The 13,182-nt window shown below is 38.7% G+C and overlaps 1 protein-coding gene across 1 annotated transcript in view; it reads right to left on the reverse strand.

The window, feature by feature from the left end:
* Positions 1–13,182, reverse strand: part of CNTNAP2 (contactin associated protein 2) — a 1,235,323-nt gene that overhangs the window by 129,599 nt on the left and 1,092,542 nt on the right. Inside the window, exon 16 of the mRNA XM_050890726.1 lies at positions 11,225–11,395. Within this exon, the coding sequence (XP_050746683.1) occupies positions 11,225–11,395 (171 nt within the window). The remainder of the gene's footprint in view (positions 1–11,224; positions 11,396–13,182) is intronic.

A 13,182-nucleotide genomic window follows, 5' to 3' on the forward strand; every position in this document is an offset into this window, starting at 1 on the left:
TTAGATGCCTGGGTGGTAGCTACTGAAAAACTTTTACGTCTGGCCAGGTGCTCATGATGATATGTATTTATTGATTTTTCTGCCTGGCCATGTAAGTTTTTGTCATTTGTAGTGGCTGTTTTATAAGCAATTTTTCATGGCTGCTATTTATTTCTCTGTGGCTGTCCAGGGGTCACCATCAGGGTAAGGACCCTGTTGCATTATGTACTGCACTAACACAATAAAAAAGGCCATCCAAAAACATGGCTCAAGTTTACTTTTAGTGTAGTAACTCTGTATATGAAAAGGGTGTGTGTGAGGGGGCAGGGTAGACGGACCCAGCTAACCGTGGCTCCCTTTTATCAAAAGCTTTAGACAAAGATTTTCTTCTCTGAAAACTATACCTGTAATAATTTACCGTTGCCAACATCCAGGGTAGACTCCCCAAAATGGAAGATGATATCTTTGGTATCGTTTACTTTTTTATTCTGCAGCAGGAAAAAATATCTACAAAAAATACAAAGCAGGAGTATCATGGAGTCGTACAGGAGAGTGGGAGACAGAATTGACATGTTGGAGGTAAAAATATGTGCTCTGACTTCACGGCAATTAGAGGTAGAAAACTCCTGTAACACACTGGCAGAGAATAAAGGGCACAGCCACACGTTATGTGCTCAATTTTGACCGGTATGTGAGTGAGGGAACTGCCTGGTTTAGCCACCTTTTCTTAACTACTTTGCTTCACTGTATGCATGAGTCCCATGAAATGTAAAGCCAACAGGAGACCCATTCCTATTTCCTGCTGTAACAGTGGAAAACATAAAAGGGTGAGTGAAAGGATTTATGGCTGTATAAAACATTTGTTGTTAAGAATTCATACTAATAGAAAGCGGTCTGCAGTGCATGAGTAGAGACAAAATGCACTACAGTGATCCAAGCTCTATTTCAAAAACAAAATCAAGACGTTTAGATTAAGAGGATATAAAAAACCTAAATTATGCAACACAGTGTAATGGCAGACTTGTGATAGTAACTGCCTTCATGCTCTTAAAAAATAGATTCACTGTTTTATTAACTTTTTAACAAAATTTTACATTAATTTTTTTCCATTTCTTTTAAAAAGTAAGAAATTATACATGTGTACAAGGTTTCTGAATGAAAAGTCAGGAGAAGAAATATTCTTTTTCCTTGTCCTCAGAACAACTGTAGCAAGGGAAGGTAGAGAGACAGAGACTGAATTGAGAGTGAATTAAAAATGAATAATTTTCATTATGATTTAAATTGATATTTTTTTAAACTAGCATTTAAACCATGATGAAATGCTGCAAAGTGTTAGGAGAATCTGTGGCCAAAACTTTATATGAACATTTAGCATCTACTACATTATAATGTTCTCGCAAACACTTCAAGAGGAAAAAAATTATATTTACTTGAATCGATCTATTGACATAATTGGAATTAATTGTGTGCATAAATATTTGAAGCATCATGGATAAAATTATATTATTATTAAAAATACCTCCTTTTTCATTATATCTTATAATTTAGACAGAAAGAATCTTTTTCTACTTTAAAATGAATTGCTTTGGTGAAGACAATAAAGAATAATTTAGACTTTCAATAGGCTAACTAACTAAGCAATTGCCAGCACTTTATCTAAAAAGTCCAACTTAAAGAAAAAAAGTAGTTTGCAGAGTACCAAGACCCTGTTCAAACACTCAGAAGAAAGATTCTCAAAAGCATCTAAATGAATTAGGACCAGAAGACCCGTTGGATTCAGGCCATATAGCCTCAGGAAACAATGCAGCTTGGTTGGACTATTTCAGATTTCCTCACTCATGGCATTTCAATGTATGGGATTATGTTGATGATTAGGATTAAAGGTAAGGATTAAAGAGCAGAGTGGTATGGGTGACAGTATAGTGGGTGTCTGCTATAGGCCACCTGACCAGGAAGAACAAGTGGATGAGACCTAGAGACAGCTAGAAGTAGACTCATGTTCACAGGCCCTGGTCCTCATGTGGGTCTTCAACCACCCCAATATCTGTTGGAGTGACAACACAGCAGAGTGTAAGCAAGGTTCCTGGAGAGCATTGATGACAACTTCCTGAAGCAAGTGAAAGAGAAGCCAATGAGGAGAGATGCTCTGGTGGAGCTTATGCTCACAAAAAAGGAGGGGCTTGCTGAGGATGTGAAGGTTGAAGACAGCACCAGCTGGAGTGATCGTGAGATGGTGGAGTTCAGGATCCTGAGAGGAGAGAGCACGGCAAAAAGAAGATAGGCTTCTGCAAGTACCTAAGTGCTCCTAAGCAACAAAAAGAAGACTAGGGAAAATGTGGGCCCACTGCTGAACGAGGCAGGGGCCTTGGTGACACAGGACATGGAAAAGGCTGAGATAATGAACGCCTTCTTTGCCTCAGTCTTTACTAGCAAGACCAGCCTTCAGGAGTCCCAGGCCCCAGAGATCAGGGACAAAGTCTGGAGCAGGAAGGTTGAACCAGATGACCTCCAGAGGTCCCCTCCATACTCAACCATATTGTGATTGTGTCATTCTGTGACTACAGAGACTGCATGGGCTATTTACTTACTGAAAGAGCAGTTGAGATTCATTTTAGTCCCATGGGCAGGATGTTATCAAAATCACACACTCGTCCTTTGCTGAGATGAGCATTTTTAAATATTAAAGTATTTTTAGGGGAAAAAAAATAATTGCACCTCAGGTGGGTCTGCTAGCCACTAGGTCTATCCCTTCATTCACTCCATGGCTCATTAAAAATGCCATTATTCCTGCAAACTGGTGAAGAAAAGATTGAACTATTCAAAGACATTTTTTCCTCATAATCTAGTGATCAGAGCATCCACAGATGCAGTGGAAGGTAGATATCTGAAACTCATCTGGGCAGAGAAAAGGAATGCACTGGGAACATCTGCCAAGTCCAGTCATGTAAGGTAGGCAGAGCAGTGCCTACTCCACTGAAACCAGGGCTTTTTAAGTGCTACTCAGGTGTTACAAAGATGCAGGCACACCTGGGTATGCCAGAGGATACACCCTGAGGAAATTCCTTTGGAAAATTTAGGCCGATACAGGCTTGACACACTTCCTGCTAGGTGGCAACTGAATAGGTATTTTGAGTATCAAAATTTTGTACTGAGATGCTTAAGCCTGCTGGTGGATCTAGCCTCTGACACCTTGTCTTCAGGAGGAGACACATCCAGTCATGAAGTAAACCAAATTCAGTCATTACTATCAAGAAGAGAGGAAGCTTGCCCTCCTAGTTTGTTTTGGAATATGTTGCTGTTCACCCTGTTAAAGCAGAAAACTCAGTGACAAATTTGGGCTGGAGAAGTCAACTGAGCTCAAAGTGGCTTCATGCTACTACTTACCACATGAACTAATGCAAGAAGTCACACAGTCACTTCAAAGAGTAGCAGGACGAGAAAGTCTTTACATATCAGTTTGTTGACTTCAGTTCTACAGGTGAATTTTTATTTCAAATTACAGGCAATTACAAAGAAAATGTAAACTAACAAACAGAGTTGCCATGGTTTTAATGACTTAGTGGCCAGATTTCACCCTGCAGTCAAGCAAGGTAAGAGTGCACATAAAGCCAATAAGTGAGGCAGACATCACTTTCTAATGTGTGGCAGAACACAAAGAATATGAAAGCATATAAAGGGTTTAACGAAGTCAATGTAATGGAAATCTTTCTTTGATTAAAAAAAACTCTGATTTTTGGAAGAAGAGAATTGTTACAGATCCAACATATTCGATTTTCTTCCAAAAAGAGCAGAGATGGAAAATAGAATTGCACAGATTGTTGATGAGATGGATGAAGTATGGGTCATCAGAAAATGAAAGGACCTCTAATTTGTTTTGGGTCAAGTCATATTTAGCATTATAATGAATATCTTTGCACAAGAAGTCAGCATATGTCTGAATTTTTTTTGCCAGTAACACAGTGTTGGAAAGGTCAGAAAATAATACATAACAAATGTGATCCCAATGTGATCAGCCAAAAGTTCCTAGGACGCAGTGGTCAGGGTAAGTATTAATGCCATTGTACAAGGCACTAGCAAACCATTATCAGAATTAATGTGGATAATTTTGATTACCTGTGTTTAAGAAAGAAGAATTCAAGGCGAAATGAGTAGGGAGAACCTTATTAGCATAACCAGAGAAAGGAACAAGAGAAAATATGAGAAGAGATGATGTGAGTTTGTCTTGCTTAACATAGCAATTAAAAGCTGAGAGAAGATATGATTGCTCCATAAATACACATGGGGAGAGTAAATGCTAGGAAGAGAAAATAATTAGTTCAGCCAAAGAACAATACTGAAACAAGAATGAATGGCTATAAACAAAAGATGCAAATAAAACTGTTAGGAATTAGAAGATTTCTAACCAACAAAGGTGTGAAAGTCTGAAACAGTTGTCCAGTTGGCAAAAATTCAAACTATTTTCACTAGACAGTTGGACAAATTTAGGGAGCTAGACACAGGTTGTGCATTGTGGTTGTCTGTGACAGTGAGGACCTAAATTCAAGGACCCAGAAGGTCTGTTCCTGTCATGTGCCTAAGATATCTGGTAATTTTGTGCAGTATAATAAATATTTACTTTCTGCAGGAAAAAGATCAGCATACATCAAGAACGTAACAAAACATATGCAGTTTTTTTATGTAACAGAAAGTAGACTGGAAATGAGGGCAAAGACCTGAGATGAGCTAGTGGGTGGTAGGGCTAACAATGGTTTGCCATGTGTTGCATGTATTTAGTGCAATACAAACCAAAGTTAGGGAGAACTATGCTTTTTGAATGCCAACCAGTTCCCACCTTGAACTTGATGTAAACTCTAACTGATTTATAAGACACTGCACATGAAATGTGCCACTATTAAAATGGCATTTATGGCAATGAGAAAATCACCCCAGCACCCTTGAAAGAAGAGGGGTAATGCTGAGGGGATGCTGTACAGCACTGTGCAGTGCAGGGTCATGAATGCCAATACTGACATTGAGGCAGACCAAAGCAGAACAACCTGTACCCAGCAACCTGTACCCTGTCAGAGTCCAAGCTAGTTACAGGAGAGCTACTGATGGCCTTAATTTCCCCACAGCCCTATGCCTAAGATTTTCTATTGGTCAGTTTTAGCCAGTTCCCCAGCTGGGATGTTTATTTTCTGCCTTTGGCTTGCTCCCACATGCCAGCCTGGGCACCTATCCCCATCTGCTAATTAGGAGCAAGGATACAGGTGGAACTGACGTTCTCAGATGGGCCATAAATTGCCCTGTTTGAATATCAGGCTTTTCTGCATCACCTACCCCATCTGAAAAGGAATCTTATCTTTGAAAGAATGACGCTTGCAGTTCTTCAGACTAGGGTTTTTTTTTTTGTAACTTTCATATTGTCCTGGAATAGGATGAGAGTGTGCAAATACTGCTGTAAAAACATTTGGGGCAAAAATTACCCTGAAGAAATTTAATGTTTTTCCATTTAATTTGATAACTTCTTACTGGCCCCTGGAGTGAAGAGATTCCTCAGTGTCTCGTGCATTCTTTGATGTGTGGCTAATGGAACATGCTCTCCTAGGGGGTTGTTTTTCCAAAAAGTGACCTTCTGCTAGGAATGCAAAATAACAACTCAATTAAAAGAAACAATGAAGGTCACACTGGTTTCACTACCCAACTAGAAAAATTAAGCAGTGGAAAATGTAAGGTGCATTTACATTAACATATTGGAATTTAAAGAGTATCATGTGGAAAACTCCTTGATACGGTAGAATTCCATTTTAGGATGCCTCTGGAGAGAGAAGTGATGAAGTTATTAAAATTTGTAAGAAAATATATTAATCAGTTATGTGTTAGCGCATTCAGTCTGGAGGAACGAATGCTATCTGGGCAGAAGCAAACAGCAATGGGAATCATGGTCCCTGGTCTGTCACTGCTGCTTGTCTGATTTTGGAGAAGTTACTTTTGCCTCAACTAAGTAGCCTAGAAACAGCTAAGCACAAGAAGCAATGTAGGACTTTTCAAGTGCAAATGTTAGGTATTAGAGTGCTGTCAGTATCCCTTGCCCACAGAGCAAGTAGACCCATCCTGAAGCCATATCGCTGCTCTCGTTAACAAGCTACTCCATGTAATCCCTTTCACAGCAGCCAAGTTCACCGATCACTCCTTGGGGAGACTTTTAGGGCAGCTAGCATTGCAGGGGTTATCAGCCAAGTGACTTCTCTGAATGTAGGGGTTGTAAATATTTCTAGCTTTCCACAATAAATTAATAAGAAAGCTCCTTCCTCTCTTACATGTTCATGCCAGGATCAAACACAAGCTGACCTTTATCTCTCTAAGCCTCATCTTTTTTTCTGTTGCAAAACTGACTTGCTGTTTACTTACTTCAGAATAATAAGTGAGACACAATTCATTAGTGTCTGTAAATTGCTTGGAGGTGCTGGGATGAGAGGAGCTACAGAAGTGAGCAGAGTATCTTTTTCATTAGAATTATATGACAGTGTCTTTAAGACAGTTTTCTGGAAACAGTTTAATTCACCACAGGCTTTCTAGAGCAACAGTCCTGGGAATCTGATACAAAACAGTGATGGTAGACGCTTCTTCCCAAATTCTCAGGAATATACCCCTTCCAAAATTTGCTTTCAGGAATACATCTCTTCCAAAACTTGGGATTTTTCTTGATCAGAAAATTCAGATGTGGTCTATTTGACAAATGCCTCACAGGTATGAAGTAATAGGGTTTTCATAGTCATAAGTCTCCGAAGTCTTCAACCCACATCTCATAAATGTACAAAACCATACTCTTGCTCATTTGACCCTAGTCAGATATGTTGATATTCAGCTGGATTTTAGGTAGCCCCCTGCCTGCTGCAGAATTTCAAGTTAGGATCCTGGAGGCCTGTTTCCCTGCACCTCAATGGCTCTAGCCAGGCTCTGTTATGCAAAGCTACCATTTCCAGGGAGGAGTGACTGCAAGGAAGAACCGAATGGGGAGGGGAGCTGAGAGTCTTCAAGAATTCAAAATGAAATTTTTGGCATGTTTTGTTTGGCAACATTGAACCTTGAAGTGCTTAAAAAAAGGACATTAAGATTGCTGGTGAAGACCTGGAGGATCCATGTTGCTGTTGGCTGACATACAGGCTGCTGTTTCATCTCTGTTTCATATGTGCTAGGTCTGCTCCCTACCTCTGCAACAAGAGGACAGAGCAAAGGCAAAGGATGAATTAGGGCAATAGCCAGATAAACTGATTAGCAGTAGTAGGTGGGTCTCTTATGGCAGATATGTGTACCTGATGGGCCACGCAGCTTATTTCAGTTCATAGAAGTACTGCATACTATAGCCAGCTCGCTATCACCTCTCAGAGCAAGTGCCAGCTCTACTGAATGTACACAGTACAGTTATATGGAGACCGGACACTAAATTTCATAGGTGCTTTCAGGTACACACTGGGGAGCAAATGAGGGGCTTTGAGAAAGATGCCAAACACTTCCTCAAAATGACATTCAAACTTTTTGGTGGATTGCTTTTATGAAAGGCACTGACAATGAACTGTCTGAGACTGTTGCCTTGGTAGGCTTTGTAGACAGCAGGTTACACACCTCTGGGTCCTAATAGGTAGGTTAAGGTTAAAGAAGGAAAAATATGCCCATGGTGAGGGGAGGGGGGACTTGTATAAATGAGAAAATTCTCATTTGAAGTGTTCTCAATGGTGTTTTTATAGGAAGACTGGATTTTAGGTTAAACTCTCCCAAAACTGTATAGGAAAGCTCTAAAAGAGAAACCACCCTTTTTTTCTCTCTCTAAAGAACAGTTTTAATTTTAAAAACATCTGGAAATTTTGACCAGAGACGTATGGTTTCTGGAAGCACTGCTTTACAGAAAAATTTATACCTTATCCAACTACCTCCTTTCTAAGCAATCCTAGTTGTTGTCAGCTGACCAGCCAGCTATAAAAATAATGGGATTCTGTAGATTTACTGATGTATGTAAAAACTAATGCTTCAAGTAATTCTGCATCTCTGCCAGCTGTTCCATGAATGGTGACAAGTACGAGCCTGCCAGAGGAGCTGCTTGATAAATGGAATAACTAAAGACTTCAGCCACATTCATAGTAGCATTTTATCACTGTTTTTTTCATAACAGTCTTCCTTGTCAGCTGTTTGGAAAAGCTATTTCTTAAATCAGAGAAACATGTTCTTCCCTTCCTTCCTGTATTCACCCTCTCCTCAGAGATGGCAATCTGGGGCTTTGCTGAAGGCATATGAAGTTACTCTTCAAGATACTGCAAATTCCACCTCCTTTTCTTATAAATCTAGAGAGTTAGAAAATAATCTGTGCAGTTATTAGACCTTAAGAAGCTCCAAGACAGCACACCAGTAAAATAATTTAATGAGCGTTCCTAGTGACAACTCTTGTGCTTAGAATAAAACATGCAATAGCAAACTCCTTTCCAAAGACTTGAAGCTAAGAATTTTTATAAACTGAATAATTTGTTTCCCTAATGCATTCACCAAGTGCAGCAAGCTGATTAAAATACTGGATATTGTAGAACCTTTCAGTTCCTGGTCTGTAGAGCTAAGCTTATGCATCACTAACCATATATTACAGGTACAAACAGGTATTTCACATGTAGAGGAAGAAGAAAATAGAATTTGCACTGTCTGCTGGCAGGACACTGATTTCAACATTTTCCTTTTGGAACTCTAGAAAGTAAAGAAATCAAGAACAGGTTTTGTAGGAAGTCATTCTTCTTCAATGAGAATTGTATCTGTATAAGAAGGCAATGAACAGACAAAAGTGACGCACCCACCGTTTGAAGTGCAGCAGCTTGCACTGAATATGTGATGACGGCCATTATGCAAAAACCTTTAATACAAAATAACTCTTCTACTAGAGAATTTGATGGGTGAGCTAGAAAGCAGCTTGCCAAAGGAAACCTTCTTCAGGGTTTAGTGGTAATTCTGTAATTATCTTACTGACTTAATTTTATGTTCCTATTAAGAAAAAAATTCACATATTAATTTTACAGGACTTCAGTAAAGGGGAAACAGACTTTTAAGAAACAGCAGAATCTAGTATAAGCCATGTAAGGAACTTCTGAAATTCTGAAACTTTAGTTTTCATTTGAATGAATTCCAAAAAAACATAAGTGCAGACTATAATGAAACAAACATGAAAACTCTAGAAAACAAACGTTCATTAAATAAATGTGTAATTCAGAAAAGAGAATTAGTTTCTCTTTGTTGCTAAACCCACTGTCTTCAACTCTTTTTGAGCTGTGACTGGTAAAACATTTAAGTCACAGAAAGGCCTATTTCCTGGGGCTCTGAAAATTTCAAGCAATAGTTTCCAGGAAAGAAGGGGTAGAGTGAATGCAATTATATTGAATGAACTGCTTTGTACTTTTTAGCAAATACAGTCAGGATAGTCTTAATCAAGAGTATTTTACTACTTTAAACAGCAATAGTATGTTTGACATTGCGGACTTTTTACAGATGATATTTCAATTTCTGCCATTAAGAATTTATAATCTAAGTTTTAGATTCAGGGACATGAGGCAGAGGTTGAATTTATGCATATGACAGATCACAGCAAAGTCAGTGGATCTCAAGCATAGGCTTAAAATTAAATTCCTGTTTAATGATATTCTGGGTACACTGCCACATGCTTTCTTGAACTGTTGCATCTATTCAGCGAGCCACTGCAGCATGGTTATTAATTAAACTGTGTTGAGTTCAAAAGAACGATAGTCACTGCCAAGTCACCTTTATTCACTGTTACTGTCACCTTTTAGCTAAGTGAACAGCATGGCTGGTCTGATAACTACAGTGGCTGAGAACACCTTCCATACACTAGAAGAGCAAGAAGCTCTGGAGATGCCCACTTCAGCTGACTGTAAGTACTACTTAAATTCAAAGTGAAATTAGAAATAGCTGCCATTTTATTATTAAAGGGCTGTGCCACTTGTTAATACAAACAAGACTGTTCCCCGTGACTCAGTAGGAGCTATTTTGATTTGCACCAGTTGCAGATTACAGAAAATTGGGATTAAGCAACATCAACTAAATTCCTTGCAGAAAGAGGGAAAGAAGCTGTCATCCACTTGGAATTTGGCATTTTACTTTTACACGGAGGGAAAATTTAGTTATATTTTAAAGGGGCCTCCTGGTGGTTTCTAAATTTCCACATTCTAATTTGTGTGTTTAGACTTTGGGAAGTGTCAAAAATGGCTTTTTGTTTTAAAATTAAATGTGTGCATGTAAATCACATTGAATCTGCATAAAAATAGATTATTTGGTGTATGCAAACAATTTCTTCTCTTTCAACATTAGTGACTTTTGACGCTGACTTTTGTGCATCAATATTTAGTGCTGGGTCCTTGGCATCCATGAGTAGCTCCTGCAGCAAAAGGAAACACAAATGCTTTTCCTGGTGCTGGAGTGCAGGGAGGCAGCTTGCTGCACTCACGTAATCCTGCTGCTGTAATGTGCCAGTGTAATAACAGCCGCACGTAGCACAGCAGGCCTGTCACTGCTCCCGTTTATGGCAGGGTAAACTGGGTCAAGAGAGAACAAGGATACATAAAACATTTTTTTCCCCTAATTCAACTGCTTCAAATTCATTAAGCAGAATTCAGGTACAGCTGAGGATTTCGGCACCTTCCTTGGAAAGTTTGCCCCTGGGCCATTAAAAATGGTTTAAATAATAAAATTAACTTTCCTCTTGATATCATTATGCCCTCTTTTTCAGATCAGCAATTTTATTAACAGATAATGCTGATAAAGATTTATTTTTATGAGTTTTTTTAGGGCTTTTAAATATCATATGCAAATTTTCAGCTCTTTGGCTCGTTGCAGTGCTGATTAGGATGGTCTCTTTTTTCTTTCTTTCCCCTATTTCCAAAACAACCATGAGATAAAATAGAAAAGCACACAGAGCTGAAGACACACACTTTAAAGAAATAAATCTGGCATGCAAGTGTCAGCGTCATTTTTATAACTGATGTTACCAGTTCTATCCTTCTTTGGATTTCTCCCCTCAACAAACAATCTAAATATACTTCAAGCACTCCTCCCACGTAAGGCATCTTGAAAATATCTCAAGCAGCTTGATTTGGAAGTTTTTCCAGAATTTAGTGAGCTTACGCATTTTACTGAATGACACACATTTCTTGAAACCTACTATCTGACACGAACCTGCTTCAGGTGCCAAGAGGAGTGGTGGGAAGCACATACTTACATTTCAGCTCCAGTTTGATGAAGTCAGTGTTCCCCAGATTCTCAAGAAACACCCCATCCGAGGCCGATGTTTTGAAATAGAAAGAGATGTCTGCGCTGGTTTCCCCTTGGAAGGTGGAGAAGTGAAGGTAGGATGACGAAGTAACAAAAGAAGCCGCGTTCCAGTAATTCCCTGCACGGGATAGATAGGGAAGACACACGTTTCAGTGCTCCCTTGAAGCTGTCTGAAAAGTTGAAGCTTTTAACGTCAATATATGCTACAGTGTTGTCTACACTGAAAAAAACCCCAAACACCTTGATTCTACTCCTTCCTTTTTGTTTTTCTGGATACATTGCATCAGATTTCAGTAGGTAGAGCAAGTTAATGGTACATTTATTTTCGAGTTCCTAATTTATCATATTCAGTCATACACAAATGCGTTGCTACTACATGTTTAGTATAGTAACACCAACTTCACGGGAGATCAGGCAGATGGTCAAAACACTAATTTACTGACTGCCTCACCTCAGGCACATGTTTTGCTTTCATACATTGCCTTACGTGTAACTTATCCATCTTCAGATTTACTCTACACAACTACACCCATTTCTTCTGAAAATGTAGCCATGTCTATTAGAAGTCTATTAATATATATCAAGGAAAACTCCAATAAGTGAGGCTAAGCAATACAGACACAGTTAACATATGCCCCTAATAGTCCCCTAACACATTTCCACTGGAGAAATATCATAATTAATAATATTCAAGAACTATAACAGTACTTTACCTAGCATGCCAGTCAACATTCTGTGCAAGGTAGCATTACATTGCAAAGACAAATGTATTATTAAGATATAGGTGATATGGTAAGCCAATGAGAGAATGAAACAGCTAATTCTACTTTCATCAGGATGCTTATGTATCCAGATTCAGAAATTTATTAAAATATCACTCATTAACTCACCACAGCTGAGTCCTTAGTATTTCAGCTAATAAACACAATAAGAAACTACTCTCCATTCCAGTCAAAACTCCCAGAGATCGGTTTTCCATTATTTGATTACTGAACTAGGTGATAATGCTATTATTTCTCTGGTTAGCACTGGAAGAATATGAATGAGCATGCTGAAGCTCCAGAAGCTCAACACTGCTTATATATAACACCACTGGCCCACCCCCAAGTCCGAAGTGTCATAATTTGTGTAATTTATTAATCTCTATTCAAATTTAAATTGAACATCTGAATTAACAGAAGAAGGCTTTAGGTTTAAATACATGTATACTATTGCCTTCCATATTCCTATCCCATCCCCTCCATTTAATTCTGCCTCTCTCAAGAATGCAGAATGAGAGGGTTTGGAAAAAGAAGCAGCTTTCCACTTACTTTAATGCATCACAGGAGGAAAGTTGTAACTGAGATTTTGTGTGTATGTGTGTATATACACGTGTGAGCAGTGAAAAGGGGATGAAATGGGCATTCATAACACAGATATATAGTTTTGTGAATTAACCAGTTAGGCTAGGTCAGCTGGTTTTCAACATGTGTTACTATTTACCTTATTTAGACAAACGGGTAATTTCCAGATTGAATATTGTTAATGATTTCTATAGAAATGTCAATAATCTTCATATCATAAACAAGCTTGGGCAAGAAAAGTCTGCTAATTAATTGCAAGGCCTTTCTCTGAAAACATACCTAGTGATAAAGTAACACAGATAAAAAAGGTCTAGAATTTTTTCATTCATGGTCTCAGGTCTCTTTCCATCTCTCACTTTTCAGAGTGCTCCCTCAATATTAGGGTTGCTTATGGTCTAGGTGCACGAGTGCTTTGTCAATAATCTGTTACACTTTCCCACTTCCAGATGTACCTGGCCATCTACATTTCCTTCTCCTGGGAGCTACAGATATGCTAGATGCTGGCAGACTCTCAAAACAGGTTTTAGACAAAAACTCAGGAATATATTAATGCAATCCTTGT

Source organism: Gymnogyps californianus, chromosome 2, assembly GCF_018139145.2.
Source record: "Gymnogyps californianus isolate 813 chromosome 2, ASM1813914v2, whole genome shotgun sequence".
NCBI lineage: Eukaryota > Metazoa > Chordata > Aves > Accipitriformes > Cathartidae > Gymnogyps > Gymnogyps californianus.